The sequence below is a fragment of the Glycine soja genome, chromosome 8 (assembly GCF_004193775.1).
Source record: "Glycine soja cultivar W05 chromosome 8, ASM419377v2, whole genome shotgun sequence".
NCBI lineage: Eukaryota > Viridiplantae > Streptophyta > Magnoliopsida > Fabales > Fabaceae > Glycine > Glycine soja.
In genome coordinates, this window is record NC_041009.1 from 46,109,074 (window position 1) to 46,128,910 (window position 19,837).

A 19,837-nucleotide genomic window follows, 5' to 3' on the forward strand; every position below is an offset into this window, starting at 1 on the left:
TGTCTTACCCCATTTTTTACAAGGAAATTTTGATTTGACCAGATTTGAAGTCTAGCTGTCAAAGGTAGGAAGGACATAGACAAATTTATGGATGTAGATATTCGCCCTATAATAATAAAGTTGTAATAAAAGTAAGGTTATAAAGTTGCACTTATATATTTATACTGATAATATAATTGAATTATTTAATTCCATAGTTTTTTATGGTTTTTATTTTTATATATTAATTGATTTAAATTGAGTTTAATGCATAATTTACATGAAGGGCGCGGGGAAAGGTTCATTTCCCTTGTTCCCACTAGGACAAGATTCGCTAGGGTGAAACCTGCCTCTACATAGAAGTTAAAATTCAGAAGATTGAATCAAGTTGATACATACCTTTAACTTAGGTCCTGGATCCACTGAGGGCCAGTAAGGCAACCCTAGAAGCAAATAAGTTCAAAACTCTGAACAATTGATTGAAAAGCAGGCGCGTGAATGTGAGAAAAAATGGGTTGAGAAAATTATGGAGAACCATTGACGTTTGTTTGATGCTTGTTATGTCCACACAACAATGTTTTAATGCCAGGGAAACTTTTCATGTCATTCTTAACTAGCACTCAACGATTGTTGAAGCATTTGCTTGATTGCTTATATTTAGTGTCAATGGATGCGTTACTCAATGTAAAGCTTTTGTCATACGAATTTTGAATAACTGAGAGTAATAGGATCAGTAGTGTTCATTGACTTGTAAGCAAAACACATGCAAATTGTCTCACCTTACGTATTTTCTTATTTATTGGGCATTGGAATCTGGGTTCTATTTTTCTCATGTTTTGGTCGATTAGTCGTCCTGATGCATAATGATTATTAAGTATACTTTTCTGTTCAGAAATATGAAAAGCAATTGCAACAAACTGCCGTTTAACTAGTCAAAGCCTCACTAGCACTCCGTTTAGTAGAAGCATACAAGGAAAAAAAATTAGATGAGAAATATGATAGATAAAAATAGGAAAGAGAAAAATTGGTGAATCAAAATAAATGAGATATAAAGGAAACTTAGAGGTATTTGGTTTTACAAAAATAGGGGTAAATAGTCACTTTTATCCCCAGAAGTGTAATTCGTTGACAAATGTATCTCTGAAAGATCTAAATATAAAATTTAGTCCTCGAAAGTGTTAAAAGTGCGACAAAAATATTCTGCCGTCAATTTCCGTTCATCACCATTTAAAAAGTTGCTTACTTGACACATAGGGACAATTTTGTCAGTAAAAAATTATCCACATAACTGCCAACGTGGAGACATATTTGTCATATACTACATATGTAGTGACTTTTGATTTTCCTTACTGTGTGAAAAAGGATTTTTTGGCATATGCTGATTTTCTTCATTCCCAAAAGCGACGTTCTTGATTTTTTCTTCATCTCCCACACTTTTAGAAACTTTTACAAGAGAAGTTCTTCATCTCCCACACTTCCACAACCTCATTACGTGGGCAAATCTCCCAACCACACTGACGCACAACAACACACGGCAACGCACAACGACACACGGCGACGCAGACCCATAGAATCGTTCCCGTCGACGGTGACTACAACGACGCACACCCAGGTTTGGACTTTATCATATGCTATGTCGTTTTTGTATGCTTTTTTATTTTTTTCTACGCATATGACTTTTATTGGTTGGCCGTAATGGCATCGTTGTCGACTAGTGTCTTCGTTGTCGACAAACGGTTGTTTTGGGATTTTGACGATGACCGTAACGACGTCGTCGCCATCGCGTTTTTCGTGGTGTTCATCGTCCATCTGGCCTTTGTTGTCAAACCTCTTCTCTTGTGTTCTCTTCTTTATTCTCAAACTTGTTCTCTTCTCTATTATGAAATTTGCCTTCTCTTCTCTATTATGAAACTTTTTATGTTCTCTTTTTGTGAATATACAATTAATTTTTGTTATGTTTCTCTATAGGATGTATGATGAAATCAGTTTTATTTTGCACCACAATAGTAAATTCATACAAAATGCAAGGTGAATTCTATGCCTGAGAAGAAGTTGAAACAAATTTGATTAATGTTTGGACACCCCAAGAATTGTACAAAGCTTGTCACAACTATGTGAAATTACTCACATTATAGTAAAAAATTGGTAACTATTTTCATCCAAATGACTAGAATATATCACAAAATTGACATTTTGTTCCAAAAGAAGACACTGTCATTTAAGTCCAAGTAAAATCATTAACAAATTCCTCCAACAAAAAAATACTGACAATTTAATCCATAAAATTTTTACTGACGTTTACGTCCAAAAATGATTTCTTATTGACATTTTTGTCCAATCTAATCAACACGATCACGTTGGCAATCAATTTTGTAACAAATTTGTCCCTCTGTGTCAGGTAGACAACTTTTTTAACGGTAAGGGAAGAAAGTTAACGGCAGGATATTTTTGTCACACTTTTAACACTTTCGAGGACTAAATTTTGCATTTAAATCTTTCAAGGACACATTTATCAACGAATTACACTTTTAGGAATAAAAATGATTATTTACCCAAAAAATAGAGATAAGACAACCTCAAATATCAGGACAATTAATGAGGTCGATGAGTGAATGTGTTTTCAGAAAAAGATAGAGATTGAGTTGAAGAGACATAAAGATTCTAAGTTCATCCAACCTTATTAGATGCATTATACAAATATTAATTATGCCATCATGTAAAATTAATTATGTCATTCCTCATATTTTTATGAAAATAAATTCGAGCGACACCTATCATTTTTTTATTTCTTTCCACCATATTTAATATATACCAAACAAACTTGCTTTTATTGCTCCTATTTCCACATCTCTCCCTCCATTTCTTTGATATCTCTTCATCACGAAACACAACGTAATTAGTACAACAAGATACAAGAAAAAAAAAATGTAATGTTCTTGAACGGACGACATCAGGTAGAAAGTGGAGAACTTGGCAACCTGTCAAGGCCTATATAGTTGTCAAGTGTGCATTTGCTCGTGCCAATGTTAGGACTCTGCTTTTAGAAGTGGTTTATGGCAATTAACTCTAGTCAACAGATATTCCTCTAACTCCGACTTGATTTTGATCAAGTTCAAATTTGAATTTTCTCTCATTTGCAAAATAGAGTGCAATCCTCTGAAAATACTTGATTGGTTATTGTGAGAAATAAAAACAATATATTTAGACCATATAACCATTAATAAATGATCAAAATTATAAGTTACTAGTTGATAGTCATGTGATCCCTTAAAAACTCATTTATATTTATTATATAAATATTTGTATAAATATATAATAAACACTAATTCAATAAAATAAAAACTTAATTCTCTTAAAAAAATCAATAAGAACTTAATTAAAGTATATATCTAAACAGGGCCTAAAGATTTTTATTCTCACATAATACAAAACATTGTTGTGATTGAAAATCATTCGGCTTTTGTGATAACTATTTTTTGGGCAATAAATATTTAGTGGTAACCATTTTAAAAACCATACAATAATTAATTTTACAGTAAATCTTTAGACTGGTAATATATAAAAAAAAAAAACTCATACCATGATTTACTTGGTGAACGCCTGAACGACAGCCCAATTACTATAAATTTAAATTTTGACAACAATTTTTATAGGAAAATTATTCAAAGACCCCGCATACATATCCATAAACAAGAATCCCAGAAATTGTCTTCTACAAGATCTTTGCTAAGCAATGTAAGTGAGTAGATTTTTATACTTATTGGCAGCTTATTTAGACTTAGACACGACATAACAAAGGGAAATTCTATTCCTAGCTCCCATTTCTCTCTCTCTCTTCATAGCGCTTTATTCCAGAATTACTTTCTGGAATACAAAAAACATATTCTGAGATCTAATTTTCAGAATATAATGAGAATCCAAGAGGGTGTGAAGAGAAAAACAGAGATGCGAATAGAAGCCCCTCATAAGTAATGACACATGCAGGAAACCGAATCATGGCCCCCCAAGACCCAAATCAAAATCTTCTATAGGCACCCCAAATCATCAATCTCTCATGCCTAGTTATTAGCTCTAGTGTCTTGTTTTGCATACAGGATCTGAACAATTCTGTATCTGAAAAAAAAAATGGTAATCTCCTGACAAATGAAGTTTAAACTATTCATAATCTATGTACAGAAATTTTTGGAAACTGATGCCAAATAATGGAATAAATTAATTATACCAGCTTAATTAATATAGATAATGGCTTCTCATATTTAAAGCCTCACATTCATTGAAAAGAGGGACGCAGGTGTGTGTTTGGGGGGGGGGATCACACCATTGCAGAGGACAAAATAGTGTTTGCACCAAGCATTGTGTATCACCCACTACAGCCCTGGAATGTCGCAATTTCCTGTGCTATCATGACAATGACAGCTGCTATCCAAAACTACAATGCTAATATTCTATTCAATTTTTGTAGTGCCCAAGTGCTGCTCCAGGTCTCTATCCTGCCAAAGCGTCACTATTTTGTGCAATTGACTACTATGCTCAAAAGATGTCTTGGCTCTATACAATTGCCCACTATTTACTATAGCTTTAAAGATAGATAAATAGGGAAAGATAGTGCTGGATGCAATTTTATTCCTATTCAAAATATCAGAGTTATTATAGCTTAAATGTACGAGGCAATTTATTTATTTTTTAAAAAATGAAAGATATTCCTTGGATATATATGTATCTAGGCATATTGTAGTCGTATTGGTATCAAATACGAGTACAAGATTGATATATTGCCATTTTTGGATTAATCATTTCATAAGGAAAGACAATGATGGACAAAATCAAGCATGGGTAGGAAATTGGTAGCAAATTCAGGTCCAAGCTCCACATTACAAATTATCACTGTCTTTCTCAATTTAACCACTACGCAATGACTAATTCTTAAGCACTTCAGTGCATTCAGCTACAGATAGGATATACAATCACGGTTAATTAGCATCCTGCTACCAAATAACATCAATTGTAGCTTAATAAACCATCTCTAAATTAAATTCTCATTATACCCTAAAGGATAAACCATGCATTAAGGATTAAAGGGTTAATAATAGGACAAAACATAGATACAGTTCCTTAGGTGTTTTTAGCGTTGTTCTCCAATCAAATCGAACTTTTATATTGGTAACCTTAACCTATGTTGATCTTTAATGCAAACCTTTATTACGGATCACTAAGGTAAAACTCTAATTCTAATTCGAGAACACCACCAGAGGCATTGCATACAAATTTTTCACTTAATAAAATACATCACACAATAATATTATTCTTCCGGTAATATATTTAGTTGATCTTACACATTCCTAAGGTGCTAGTATAACATTCCTACAGCTGAAAGGGCAAAATGTATTTTCAAAAGCAACAACTGCTTCATTAAAATTCAAAACTAGTTCTTTCAAGTAGCTTAAATAACACTAAGTCAGGGGGGGGGGGGGGGGGGGCTGCATAGGCCTGACTATGTCCCTCTCCCCATTTTTGCAATAACAGGCTACTAAAAATCATTGCAAAAAATACACATAATCAGAATTAACAATCCAAGAATATCCACCTCAGACCAGACAATTAACCTAGAGCAATGTTGTTAAATGGTGGCACCATGATGGCATGGCAGATTCTTTTGCCAACCGCCATAGGCAATTCATGAAGGGAGGCATGCTATGGCAGAGCCATAGGCATGTTCATGTGGTGAAATTTTGGCCTTCCGCCATCCTCCATTGTAACACTGGCCTAGAGAGTGGTTAAGTTGACAACATTCAAAGGTAGCCAACACATTAGCTCGATCAAATCAAACACACTACATTGCCAACAGGTTCACCACGAAACCCCTTAGGCTGTAATTTTTGCAACAAAAAACAAAAAATCCTAATCACCCGTTTACAAACTCCTCCACTAGCAAAACGATTCCACATTTTCCATTTCCCCCTTTTTGTCGCGATATCAAAAAACTAAGGCAAAGAAGAGAAACATGAAAAGCTACAAAACTAACTCACAAGTGAAAGCAAGACCTTAATATAACAATGTTATTAATCATAATCATAATAATAAAGCACAAGATTGCAAATAATTATCCATAGCGAGCCAATTACCGGCACAAGAGTCTAAAACCACCCAAAATATAACAACAGGAAGAAACCAATACAAGGTTCACCGAGTTCCGCTATGCTTCCAAAGGTTCATGGATCACATTATTGAGCCAAAAAAAGAAAATAAACACTTGGTTTAGGTTCGGACTTAGGAAGTGTCCCAGGGCCTAGGTTCGGGGAGGGCAACGACCATACCTTCGAGGTCGTGGTCGAGGAGAACTTGGCATCCGAGCCTGGAGTGTTTGTTGAGGACCCTTGCTCGGGAATTGCGAACGAGGACGTACTCCTCGTCGTAGGAGCGAGGGGGTAGCTTGTCGAGCCACTCCTGCGCGATGTTGACCTCGCAGTGGGCCGCGCAGGCGTCGATCTCCTCCAGGCGGTGGGACTCCGGGTCGACCAGGCCCGTGTTTATCAGCGCCTTCAGCAGGGTCTGACCGGCCAGGCCCACCACCTCGTGCTTCTTACCCGCGAAGTCGATCGCCGACAGCCGCACGATGCGGTCCGCGACCTTCTTCGTGGAGGAGGAAGAGGTGGAGGTGCGGGAGATCAGGGATTTGGAGAAGAACGAGACGGAGGGGAGGCGGTGCACTTGCGAGGACAGTCTCTGCAGATTCGCCACTGCCATTGGTGATTGTTGTTCGGCCAAGGAAGCCCGTCCAGAGTGCTCTTTTGGTTCGGAAATCGGAACAAAGGGAAATGAATTTGGGTTGGGCCCGATCGTTTTCAGATGGGCTCAATGCAGAGTATGGGGGCAAAACTTTTTGCACTCCCACTATTGCTTCTTACATTTCTCATTGTATTTCGAAAATCTTCCGGAAAGGCAACAGGAAGTGAAAAAGCAACGTACCAACGCATGTCAGACTAGGCCATTGTTAAAGACTAAAATATATTTTTCATCCGTATGAATATGAAAACATTTAAAATTCATTCCGACAAAATTTTCAGTATGTTTTTGTCTTCATAAAATTAAAATGTATCATAACATATAAATATCTAAACCTACGTATATTACTTTTTTACATTGGTTATATGCATAATTGATATAAAAATCATAATATTAGGTTTGGATTACATTCGGATAAAAAAATAATACATTTCAATTTTAAGAAAACAAATTTTAAATATTTTCATATGAAGACAAAAATAACATTTTAGCCATTGTCAAACATACCTCCTTTACTCAGTAAATATACCTTTTTTTTTGTTATTGAATTTACTTAAATAACTCATCCTTTACCGGTCCAAATATTAGAAACAATTTTTTTAGATATTTTTACCTTACATCTCTTATATATCTCACTCCAAAACTTGCATATGAAAGAGTATTAGGGATCCTAGAGTTTCATAATCTTTCTCTCCCTATAAAGTATTAGGAATCCTAAAGTATTAGATGGTCTTCAAACCCAGCGCATTACAAGCATTATCAGCTAACAAACCCAGCACATTACAAGCATCCACAGAATGTTTCGTCATTTATTCTATTAATGGTCTTCAAATCATCAAATGAATTACACACAACTTGGAACATTAAACAAAGATCTCAAATAATATAACTCGCTTGAACCAAGTTGGGAATAATTTAACCTCCCAACAGAGAATCCTTTAGTTATTGGACTCCACTCTTGAATATTAAAATCATATACAAAGATGCTGGAAATTGTGTTGTTAGTAATAACAATTGGAATTTTAAAGGGAATGAGAAAAATGACACACAGATATGCAAATATAAGAGATTTAATGAGATTCGATAGATGTGCTTATGTCTTTGAGAGTAAAGTAACTATTTCTATTTCTTATTAAAGAACAATAGAGTTATATTGCAATGTTTAATATTACGTACCCACACCTCCAACTCGTTTCGTAATCCAACAATTGGTGACTTCTACGCTTAGCTTCAAAATTTGTCCGATCCATAAAATATAAGTCATTATAAGTCATGTACAACATGTGTAAATGTAAGGTGTGTGCCTTTAGCATATTTTCAATTAACCTTCATCCAAACAAGAAATATTTTTTTTATCACCATGATAAGTGAGAACATTATCAATCATTTGTGTATTCCTAAAGACAATAACTTGTTGTTTGGATGAATGAAAATTCACTCTTTGAAAATAAGGAGGCTTAGAATGAATATATAAAAAAAAATATACACCAAATAGATTCACATGGTATCAAATATCTAGCGTCGTAGTAGTGTCTAATTTATCTGCTCACCATCCCTATCAATTATATTTGATTGTTCCCAACTAACATGCAACCCACTTAGACTGAAACTCGCATATGGGAAACAGCCAGAGACAATGTGGATGACAACACCCGTCATTTTAGCTTGATGAAGGATTTGCAACCCGTACCCGACCAATGCACAACCCTAATTTTCAGAAAAGGTGAGAATCAATTTCTTGTGATTTTAAATTGCTAGAGATTGTTCCATATATTTGAATCACTTTAGCATGCATTTTCTAGTAGTTAGTAGTTTTTAACTACTAGAAAATAAATCGCCAAAAGAAATAATTAAATAATAATATAATTAGGGACACATCATCACTTAATAATGAGATTTGACCAGGACTACAAATATGGACATATAGAAACATTAGGGACTAAGGGCCGTCAAATTTTTTAGTAACAAAAAGTGAAAACTCAAAAAAGTTAAAAATTAAAACTTTATTTATTTTTGTGTGTAGAAGCAGCAATATCAATAGAGTCGGCCTAACAGCATTCTCGTTTATAGTTTGGGATGAAATTTAGTTCATGCAGCCTTCTGAAAAGTAGCTTATAGATTTATTTGACCGTTTTCTTTTTATTACAATATAAGAAGAGCTTATGAGCAAATTATTTAAGCATGAATTTCAATACCTTGTTCACATAAAACTAGAGCTAATTACTTAGAATTCTCCAAAGTTGTGCAAATTTTAAACAAGAACTTTCTGCACAGCGAAAGGTGTGCTATCAACTTTTGCTGGATATCCCAACACCATCTCAACGATCATTTCAGCAGTCCCCAAAGCCTGGAAATTTCTCCAAAATTAGAGACTTCTCTAAATGTTTATTCAGATTAAAGTCAGCATGCTAACTACCATCTTAGTGTAAATAGGAAATGTTATAATGTTATTTTTTTTTTATAATGAAGATTAGAAGTATCTGAGAAGCCAGAACTCACCATTAAAAGTCCACTCCCTTCATGTCCAGCTGCAAGGTACACATTTGACAAGCCAGGCACAGGCCCAATCACTGGCTTCCCATTAGGCACTGACAGTAACACTATGCAAGTCAATAATATGTTGTGTACATAGATTTTGCAAGTGTAAATAAAATATAAATAGTTTAGCTGCATAAGATAGCAAACAGATATTGTGACTCACTGTAAGGTCGTAATCCTATTCTGACTTTTCTACTTGCACTTAGATCTGAAAGTGGAAGTGTTTTCAATTTGGGAAAGAATTCTCCAACTCGCTTCCATATGTAACTGACAACAGACTCGTCCAAATTGGTGTTGAAACCAACAAATTCACGGCTACTCCCTTGACAGTGGATAAGATTTTGGTTTTTCACCACACGGATAGGGAAAATGTTAAAATTCTAAAACAATATAGAAGAATTTGCATCAACAGCAAAACTTGATCTATTTCATGAAAACTAGAATGCTATTTATGAATGAAATGAAAAGAGAGTTATGTTCGGCCAAAAAGATAAGACTTTCAATTCAATTTAAATGCACGTTTGAAGACAGAACAAATACCATCTAGTATATGCAAATCAAACCATGAGCTGTTAGATTAATTATTTAATTGTGTAGTTTACTATTAATCAATTATTTGGAATTTTTATTAATTAGAAATATATTAATTATGGTCAATAGTTATTATTATGATACTATTGATGAACATGATATTGAGCTTTGTTTTAAGTAACCCGTGAGGCTGTGATGGGTTGGATCATTAGTATTCTGTTGAGAGGTGTCTATCCTCATCTCGTGAGTAAATAAATTGTAGTCCCATAAGCAATTTATACATTTAGAAACACTCAGCAGGAAGAGGACAATGCTCTCACAAAATATCTTTTTCCTGAACAACCACAAGCATTAGCATGAATCCATGTATGCGTTCTTCATTCATCTCTATAACATACTGATGATTTACATGCTGTAATTTATATCTATATATGATCTTGACATTCTAAAATTGCTTAAAATCCATCATGAGCATCCGATAAAGAGAAAACAAGTCATTGAATAACTACCAGCACACAAGCTTTGTTTGATAGGAAATCCTTTCAAAGATAAAAGATTATTCAATATTAAATAATGGTCAGAACTTAAAACTTCAAAGCAACATATGCAATCATCCGACATATAGATTAGCAATATGAGCCTCCCCATTGCAGATATTATTTACATAGGCCATGGAAAAAAAGCTTACCAAGAAGAAGATTTCCTGCTGCATCTATACTTGCTACCATTGAAACAGATAAGTTCTTTTGATGATCAGGGGATTCTGAACCAGAAATTGTTGGATGGTTGAGATAATCTGCCTCCATCAAGCCATGATTCATTTGAAGGAAATTGAAATTTTGAACCACAAGTAGGTGACCCTTCACAACAAACAAACAGAAGAACGTATAAAAGGAATATGAATCAATCAATTAACAAAACAACCTGATCAGCTTGAAATGAAAGGAAATATTAAGCAATAATGCAAAAACAATGTCACGTTCCTTTACAGTTTCAAGCAAGAAACAGAATGGATTGAAATTTAAGAGAGGAAATTTGAAGTCCTTTGGGCAAAATACTACAATGTCGCTAAGCACACACCCAAATGATTTCTAAAAATCTCCTTTATTCTGGTTTTAAGAAGAGAATATGACGGACAGAAAGTTCCCCTATCTTATTGCCCTCCACTGTCACTAACCACAAACCAAAGCGTATAGGTTAGAAACATCAACACACAGTCACAACTTCATTTCCGTTTAAATAGGAAAATGTATCAGAGTGCATGGTAAATGAAATACAATGAATGAAATCCTAGATATGCATGATTAGGTCAGTTCAAGGCTTCAATCTGTATATAAACACACCTTTCTGGGCATTACTGGAACATGTAAATCCATTCCCCAATTTCTAAACAAGTCCTGCATCAAAGAACCAGTCCAACAACCAGCTGCAACTATAACTGCTTTCTTGCTGTATATTGTGTTCTTGGAAGTCTGAACAGCTTTGACCTCTCCATTGCTATCTGACCTGAGCAAAAAATGAAACAAACCATTTAGTCAACAAAAATTGATTCCCTACCAACACTTTCAGTGCCACAGTTAGTGCAACAAAAAGGAAAAAAATAAAATAAACCTGATGAAACATTTCACTGGGTCATCATAAAATTCTGTATATCTTCCTTTTGATGCAAAACTCCTGTTAGTCTACACCAACAATAAATTAGCAACTATAAGTCTGAGATCATTTGGCAGCAGTGTGGTAAGACTTTAGTTAAAAGAAAAATGTAAACATTGATAATTATTTACAAGTTGCAAGTAAAAGATATGCAAAGAAAAATGAACCAAGAATACAGAACCTTTTCAATATATGCAACAGTGCGATAAGCATCTATTTGGCAGTCATCTGGTAGAAATGCAGCTGCACTGTCTTTGTCCACCAGTAGATCAGGTTCCTCTTTAATCAAATCACTGCTACACAGGTACTCTGCTTTCAACCCAGCCTCACATAGTAGTTTCACCCTCCCTTTTAGCACGTCTGACTCAGCATCAGTCCTACCAATTAATAGGCTTCCTGTAGATCAAAAGGCATGTCACATCAAAGTTCTGATCACTGTGGAAAAGAGGCCTAAAACTTTGATGACTACAAATATCAATGCCTCCTGCATATTACTGCACACAACACTTATGGAAGACGGAAAAGTTCAGAAACACCATAACTGCTTGAGGATAATCCATAGCAACCAATTAGCATCTCAAATTCACAATGATATGAGGCCATATATGATACGATTTACATTATTAGTAGTATGAATTCTATTTCATTTTTACCTTTCAATCCCAGAAATACACAGGCAGATCTACATTCCAAATAAAGAAAGAAGTGCAATGTAACTAATCATCCTGATCTACAGAAAGTAGTCTCTCTTACCAATAATTTAGTGTTTCTCTCTCTATCTGTTGTTCTCTAATTTCTGATGTCAAAAAAGTGCTTTCAAAAAATGTTAAGATATGTAGTATCATGGCACCAGAGGCTGGAAGCTAAGTCCTACATATAACCCTATAGCCAGATGATCTTTGGGATTGAAGAGAGAATGACCTTAAACATGTTCCCAGCATGCATTTCATCGGAAGGATGGTGCCATTACCATATACATGCATGCTATCACAAAAAAGCATGCCATCTAAACAATTCATACAAAACTAAATATATCTGTTTTTCATTTGTAGGGCAGGTTCTATATACTATGATTAAACAATTATAACACAACCAGAAACTTCATTTTTCTGACGCAACTCCTACAATGCTTCACAATCAAAAGATGCAAATTATATATATACAGCTTCAAATTCAGTGATTCACATTGGCAATACTCCCAAATTGCGACACAAAGAAAGAGAAATTTGTAGAAAGATACAGCTATTATAGTTATACCAGACTGTTTCCAACCCAACTCCACCATAGGATCCAAACCTTGCTCTTCTATGCTCTGTACCAGCGTCTTCCAAAGTTGATGACTCCTTGACGCAAGATCCCACGTAGCACTCCCAGGGGTTTTGTTTACCATCCACAGATGTCCCTGCCCTAGAAACAACCAGCTCAAATTTCAAAACAAAGGGGAAGAGACCCAACAGTTAATCAAAATTCAGCATAAAACTCCATTTTCTAATTCTGCAATACAAAAGAAAAAGAATTGAAATCTCACACTTTGGCCCCCCGCCCCCAGATGAATGCAAATGACTTATAGCATGTTTGGATTTTCGATGCCATTAAAATCATGGTGATTATCTCAAAATCACGGTGTTAAAATGATTTTTCCAAAGCAATAATGTGTTGCTTCACATTCACCGTGAAATTAAAATTGATTTTGGCTCACCTTACCACCACCCTAAACATGCAATTATGCATGTTGAGGAATTGATTCTATAGGTCCAAAACCGATTTTGAGTTGAAGCAACATTAAGTGCATTTTGCTTCGAATGAAATATTTTATACTGTATTTTACTACTAACTTGTATTCAGAATATAAGGATACAAGCATAAATCACTTTTTTTTAAAAATCAATTTTGCTAGCCCTCACCCAAACATGGTGGAAAAATTGGTAAATCCAACATTTTTATATCAAACAATATGTGTACGCGTGGTGGAGAACAAATGTGCGTGCGAGCATGTGTCTATTACAGTTTTTCTTTTCTTTTCCCAAAGAGAAAAAAAAAAAAAAGACGATCATTGTATTTTTTTTATATATAGTGATACCTGCGCCAGTGGCACCGGAACAAGGGACAGCCTTATCGACTACGGCGACAGAAAGGTCGGAAGAAACGAGGAAGTGGCGAGCGATGGTTAAGCCAATGACGCCAGCGCCAACTACGACGACGTCGTATGCTTGAGACGAAGAAGAACAAGAAACGGAGAACCGACCCTTACTGGTTGGGGTTTTGTTTTTCCAGGAATAAGCACATGGGTGAGTGGAAGAAAGGGTGCTGTTGTGCTTGGAAATAAGGTTCGGGTTCGGGAGCAATGTAGAGAGGGAAGCCATCGTGCTGGAGCTCTTCAATAGAATAGAACTTTGTTGTTTTTGGTTTCGGGTTTTTTGGCTGCTGCTTCGACCAAAGATTTTTTCTGAGGTTAATATCGTCAAATTAGTGATTATCACATGATTAACAGAGCAATAGTTATGTGATTATTAATTAAGTGATTGAATATAATTACAAGAATAATTAATGTAAGAGCTCGGTCTGCCTATCATGCCAATCAAGCTGGGCCAAACACTCGTTTTTTTACCTTTATTTAAAAGTTCTGTTCAATTCTAATTACAAACTGGTCCATCGACCCTTAGAATAAACTCAAATTAACAACAAAGTTAATTACACTGGTCCATCTTGCTCAATGAATGATAGAACTAACATTTCAATAATTGGTTCATGACAACATTAAAGATCATCCAAGTTAATTACATTGTCATTATACCAATGAATCTCAGAAGATTTTCTCTCACAATTACTCTCAATATCACAGCAAGAACTTTCCAAGGCTCTTTCTAATGATTCTGCAAGATCCATCTCCCACAAACCTAACCTACATATTGTGTTGTAGGTCTCATAACTGGTTACCCTCATGCCATCTGACACTAACTCCTTTAAGTCTCCTCTTATTTCTTCACTATTCAATATGTCTAGAAATCTTTTTGATACCCCAGATTGCCAGAAAACAACAATGGCACAACTCTTGTCCACCAATTTAACATCAAACTCTCGTGAAAAGATATCATGGGAAGAACGAAGTAAACTCTTCAGCATGCCAGCTGTGATACCAATTTTGAATCCCCATAAGAAAACCAAATGCTCACAACTGACTTTTTTTGTATTATTGGTCCACATGCCGACATCCCCACCATTAAATGAATCTTGGATAGGGGTTGAGAATGGATGGAATACATTGGTGAAGTCTTCAAGCTCGGGGGCCAAATGCTTGTTGCCAGATTCAGTAACATTTGGGGAAATTTTCAATATAGAGCAAAGCTTCATAAATAAATAGGATAGCCTTAATGCAGTAAGTCCGTGAATCTTGCCTTCTTTTACTGTAGCTGTATAAACGAACAAATAAAAATAATAATAATAAGACTTACCGATCGTGAAAATAAAACTATTCTTTTTTCTACTTTTTTCTTTAAAGTAATTCTTAAAGGAATTAAAACAAAACTCAGCAAGTTTGCAAATATTGACAAGCTAAGCATGCAGGTTGTAAAAGACTGCTCATAAAGGCTTTAGCGCTTTGCACATAATTAACAAGACAAATATGAAACCATCCAATAAGCATGATTTTTAATTTTACACGAGACTAAAAGGTTGTGGACATCAAGAAGTAGTGACTGACCTTGGTCAGGAATTTCCAAATCAACTGGTGCAAAAAAATGATTATTCAAGTAGGATATAGCACTCGGAATGTTGGTCACTTTTCTCATGGTTCCATGTTTCTTCATCAAATAATTTATGTCAAGCACCTCAGGGAAAACCGAGCACAAGGAGCTCACAAATTCATCTATCTCAGGCGGAAGTGGAGCAATGAATTTTGAATGAATTAGTGTACAATCTGCATAAGTCAATGAAAAGTTAATAAAACGAAGAAAGTAGACCAGATCAGTACTAGAACCAAGTTGAGAAATTTCCATTTAAGATATACACCATTAAGGCAATTGTGGGAGATAACAGGTTTCTGTGAAGCAGAAATCAAATCGATCACCTCTCGGAATCCACGAATTTTCTTGCTTTCCTCCTCTTCAAGATTTCGAAGCTCTCTCTGTGCAGTGTAAACCCACAATTATTTCCAAAGAAAAAAAGTTAGAAGGAGCAAGCAAAAACGAGTAGAAATTTCTCATTACCTCCAATAAATCCTTATCTTCTTTAGAATTTGCCAAAACAATTCGTACTGCATGAATGGTCCCACTCTTAGTAGGGATTGGCAAAGGAAGAAGATCATCTGAGTAGTCTAACACCATCTACAAACAGACAATCAAGAAACAAAAGGAAAAATGGAAAATGATTCGTTTAAGTCATATATCAATAGCGAGGTGATCAAGGTTGTATCATTCAAATTGGACTATTGGAACACTTAAAATTTCATTAGTGCATTATACCTCCAGAATAAGTTGCACTTGACGTTCACTGCAAACATCTACAGTCATGCAAGGTCTTGATCTGAACTGTTCATTGCCCAGGACAATATTCCTAAGGGAGTTGACAAGTTCTTCTGCACAAAATGAGGGTTAAAGAATAAAACAAAGACACAAGAAAAACCATTTTGTACAAAGAATATGCTAAAGATTTTCTTACCATCTCTGCTTTTGTTTGTGTCGGAGCTTTTACATGACTCTCTCCAATATTTAACCTTTGATCTAATCCTCTCAACAAACACTGTATCAGCAACAGTAGAGGGTGAAGAAGATTTCATCACACGAAGAGAAGGGAGAGCAGTCCCAAGACGAATTCTAGCTGCTGACTCTTGTGCTCTGGATAGATATGATATGCCTGTCATACAAATACAAATTAACAACAATCATAGGTCATTGAAAAAAAGGCAACCTAGTGCATGTACTAGCACCCATGACCCACCAACACCAAAGAAGGTACAGAGAGGGTAAATGTACTCAATCTTAGCCCCATGAGAGGATTTGAAGCCATGACCTCTAAGCTACAAAGAAGCAACTTTATTGTTGCTGCCAAGGCTCATTAGGATATCAAAATAAGGGATTTGGATTCCCTGCAGCAAGGAAATTTGACACATTCACAAAGTCAATCAATCAAAACCTTTAGATGAAGATCATAGGGTTTGGTAAACAAAAACTTATGCACATCCAAGATTTGAACTGTCTGTCTGATACTCTGATCTCCATCCAACAGTGCCGATTCATGACTATGTGAATGTGTAAATGCATGAAATTTGGATCCCAAAAATAAGTAACAGAATCATAGATCCTCAATGCTGACAAAAAAAAAACAAATCATAGATCCTCAATTTACATGTCATAGCATAAGCTTTCTTTCTTCTGGATTTACAAACTTACATAGATCCTAGATATACACATTCTGGTAAGCAGTTGAAGGGTCCATCTCCTTCAGGTAACTAACAATCACCATGACCAAAACCCTACTTACTCATTCATTCACCTTGTCCAAACACTTGCACCAGAAAAAAAAAAACGAAGAAAGAAAATTCCAATTTAGTTTTAGTTGTCTACACAAGCAACTTAAGTAGCATCTTCATTAACATGCACCCCATTTAGATGAACTTCTCCATTAGTACTTATAGTTATAGGAGAAGAAAATAAAATGGAAAAATGAAATAGGCTTCTCCCATAAGCTAAATTTAGAAGCTTATGCATAAGTTAATAAGCTCTCTCGTATTAGATTCTCAAAAAGCTGATGTTAACTTGCGAAAGAAGCTTCTTTCATTTTTTTTTTCTCCTGCAAGTGTTTATGATTTTTTTTTATCTAAACAGGAACACAACCACAGATCCAAACTCCTAGTGATTATAACTATTTTAAAACCATTTCGTAGGCCCATTAAGAGCCCAAAAAAAAGAGAAGAAAAGCTCACCATTGTAGACGCAAGCATTGAAATCAAACCCCTGGCGAGCCATGGAGGCAAGTAGCGAAGTCTGGCACGAAAAGCTGTAAGTGGGCATCCCCATCTTCATTTCATCTCTTGGAAACAACATGAAATTATACCTGCACACCAACACATTTTCTTAATATATATTTTTAAAAAGAGTAATCTTAAAATTTAGGTGTAGGCCAAACTCAACCCCTCTTGTATATACTCTAGTTTGGACATATCACTAATTGAAGTGAGAACTCCGACAGGTTTTTTTTTTTTTAATTGACAAATATTAGTTGTTAATTTGTTAGTTTTTGTTAGTGAAGAATTCGAACCACTTCTCCCTTCAACTAACAAACCAACTTAAAGGGTGTTTGAGTTGAAAGAAAGCAGAAAAGAAGAGAAATAAAAAAAAAATAGTTAGAACCCACACTTTTAAGATGTGTCCGTTTGTGGAGAAAAAAAAAGTGAAAATTAAGAGAAATGAACTGTAAATTGACGTTGGACTCACACCTTAGCATTCTACTTTAATCCAAAACTTTCGCTTCAATTCACTTTCTTTCCTCTCCACCGAACGGAGCATACAGTCTATTCTAATTCGCAAATTTGATCTTAATTCACTTTCATTTATTTTCACTCTAACGACCGGACTCTAAGTAACCTAGTATTTTCCAAAAATGAAATAATAACAAAAAAGAGAAGGGTGGGTGTTGGGAGAGAGAGGCACTGACGGGTGAGCGAGGAGTTTGTCGGAGCGGGAGACGGAGAAGGGGCAGACGGCGAAGTGGAGGAGCTGGAATCTCTGGGCGGCGCGGCGGGCCTTGGAGTAGGCAGTCTGGGCGGTGTCGAAGGGTAGAGGGCGGAGCCACGACGGCGCGGAGGGAGAGCCCGTTTTTCCCATGGAAATGGCGACAAAGTCGGAGTTGGAGATGTGCGTCTTTATCTCTTGCAGGGACTCTTGGAAGTTGGAGGTTGTCACCTGCTTCACCCTCCATTTCGAGGAGGAGGACGTGCAGAGGGAACGACTCCGCAACTCAAACACCCAAGCCATAACATAGCATCACTACGCCGTCTCTGTTTCGCCTTTTTCCCTTTAACACCTGCAGTACTCGCCCGGGTCGGATCCCAACTAAATATTTTTATCTATAATACATAATTACAACAAGTAAATTAAGAAATCGTTATTAAATTTAGAAAATATTCACACTTAATATTAAAACCAAACAATCATAATATTGATTTGTAAAAATTTAAGTTATAAATAAATATTATAAAGATAATCATCCAATATAATAATTTTTAAAATTGATATTTTAATCGTTTAATAAAAAATTTAATTAAACTTTGACATCATATGACAATATAATTTAAGACTTATCAACAAAATATATTAAAACTAATTAGCTTATAAATATTAATATTATAAATTTTAAAAAAATACAAATAGATGATATATTTAATCTTATCGTCATAATTAACTATCTAGATTATCAAAAACAATAATTAAACTACTAATAAAAGATTAATCACAAATAAAGGGATTAGATTTAGGATTCCACTCCACTACTCTATGCCTATGTTACTATTTTTAGAATCTTAGTCACAAAATTTTTAAAAAAATGCATAGTTATTTTTTCACAAAAAATTATATATAATATATTATTTTCTTATGTAACATGTTATAATTATAATTAATCACCAAAAATATATTATAATTATAATTATATATATGTGACATGTGTGAGGTGGGTGCAAGATGGATTCTACAATATCTGTAATCGCACTTATATCCATGTAAATTTATGAGTAAATATTCGATCTCATATCCAACTCCAATATCTGAATAATTATCCTTCCATAGTCAGATCTCGCTTGGAGCCTTGTGAATCCATGCTAGTTTGCAACTTACACTCCCTTGAGAATAGCCCAAATCTTTGCATCCACCACATAGCAAAACTGCAACCCATGGATTCACCAAATCTCTGCATCCTTTGAGAATAGTCCAAATCTTTGCATCCTTTGAAAATAGTCCAAATCTTTGCTATGTGGTGGATGCAAAGATTTGGATTATTCTCAAAGGAGTGAAAGTTGCAAACCAACATGGATTCACAAGGCTCCAAGTGGAATCTGACTCTCTGGAGGTAGTTTCTATTATTAATGGAGTTTCGGCAACTTCAAATTCTAACAAGTCTTTGTTGGAGGACATCTGGAGGTGCTAGGATGCTTTTGAAAGCATTCATTTTCAGCATATTCTTCTTGGTGCAAATAATATAGCATATGGCATCGCAAAGTTTGGTTTATCTCTTTGTAATAGTTTCCAACTTTTTACTAATATTCCTTCTTTTAGTTCTAACTTTCTGAAGGAAGATCATGTTTGTATTCAGTATGCTCTTTTGAGTTAATTGATTCTTACGTGGGCTTTGCCCGCACTCA

At 35.2% G+C, this 19,837-nt stretch overlaps 3 protein-coding genes across 7 annotated transcripts; all 3 read right to left on the reverse strand.

Moving 5' to 3' along the window:
* Positions 1-6,008: 6,008 nt before the first annotated feature.
* Positions 6,009-6,777, reverse strand: LOC114423665 (rhodocoxin-like). Its single transcript, XM_028390497.1, has one exon. The coding sequence runs from the start codon at positions 6,721-6,723 to the stop codon at positions 6,247-6,249; it is 477 nt and encodes a 158-aa protein (XP_028246298.1). The 5' UTR covers positions 6,724-6,777; the 3' UTR covers positions 6,009-6,246.
* A 1,271-nt stretch (positions 6,778-8,048) lies between these two features.
* LOC114423667 (glycine oxidase) lies at positions 8,049-13,947 on the reverse strand. 5 transcript variants are annotated; one of them, XR_003668887.1, is made up of 10 exons: positions 13,565-13,947; positions 12,742-12,891; positions 11,666-11,880; positions 11,443-11,513; positions 11,175-11,337; positions 10,520-10,691; positions 9,464-9,622; positions 9,262-9,362; positions 8,958-9,109; positions 8,049-8,469 (listed from the first exon to the last, which is right to left on the reverse strand). XR_003668887.1 is itself a non-coding variant. In XM_028390500.1 (10 exons), the coding sequence occupies exons 1-9, from the start codon at positions 13,845-13,847 to the stop codon at positions 9,014-9,016; spliced, it is 1,410 nt and encodes a 469-aa protein (XP_028246301.1). In that variant the 5' UTR covers positions 13,848-13,947; the 3' UTR covers positions 8,049-8,469; positions 8,991-9,013. The 5 variants fall into 5 exon arrangements, 3 of the variants coding, with proteins under 3 accessions (XP_028246301.1, XP_028246300.1, XP_028246302.1); XR_003668888.1 differs by having other exon boundaries at positions 9,262-9,350; positions 13,565-13,944; XM_028390500.1 differs by having other exon boundaries at positions 8,991-9,109.
* Positions 13,948-14,068: 121 nt separating this feature from the next.
* On the reverse strand, positions 14,069-18,522 carry LOC114423666 (poly(A)-specific ribonuclease PARN-like). The gene is made up of 8 exons (XM_028390498.1): positions 18,136-18,522; positions 17,405-17,535; positions 16,141-16,335; positions 15,945-16,057; positions 15,690-15,806; positions 15,493-15,607; positions 15,185-15,400; positions 14,069-14,894 (listed from the first exon to the last, which is right to left on the reverse strand). The coding sequence occupies exons 1-8, from the start codon at positions 18,453-18,455 to the stop codon at positions 14,242-14,244; spliced, it is 1,860 nt and encodes a 619-aa protein (XP_028246299.1). The 5' UTR covers positions 18,456-18,522; the 3' UTR covers positions 14,069-14,241.
* Between the last annotated feature and the right edge of the window lie 1,315 nt (positions 18,523-19,837).

Bases quoted from the DNA above. Each gene is read 5' to 3' on its own strand.
- LOC114423666 (XM_028390498.1), bottom strand. From the start codon at position 18,455: ATGGCTTGGGTGTTTGAGTTGCGGAGTCGTTCCCTCTGCACGTCCTCC. The intron at 16,336-17,404 runs GTGAGCTTTTCT...TTTGTATGACAG, and splicing joins CAATGCTTGCGTCTACAATG to GCATATCATATCTATCCAGA. The intron at 14,895-15,184 runs GTCAGTCACTAC...TCGTTTATACAG, and splicing joins TTTGGAAATTCCTGACCAAG to CTACAGTAAAAGAAGGCAAG.
- LOC114423667 (XM_028390500.1), bottom strand. From the start codon at position 13,847: ATGGCTTCCCTCTCTACATTGCTCCCGAACCCGAACCTTATTTCCAAG. The intron at 11,514-11,665 runs GTTCTGTATTCT...TTGTTGGTGTAG, and splicing joins CTGTTGCATATATTGAAAAG to ACTAACAGGAGTTTTGCATC. The intron at 10,692-11,174 runs GTGTGTTTATAT...TTTGTTGTGAAG, and splicing joins TTCCAGTAATGCCCAGAAAG to GGTCACCTACTTGTGGTTCA.
- LOC114423665 (XM_028390497.1), bottom strand. From the start codon at position 6,723: ATGGCAGTGGCGAATCTGCAGAGACTGTCCTCGCAAGTGCACCGCCTC.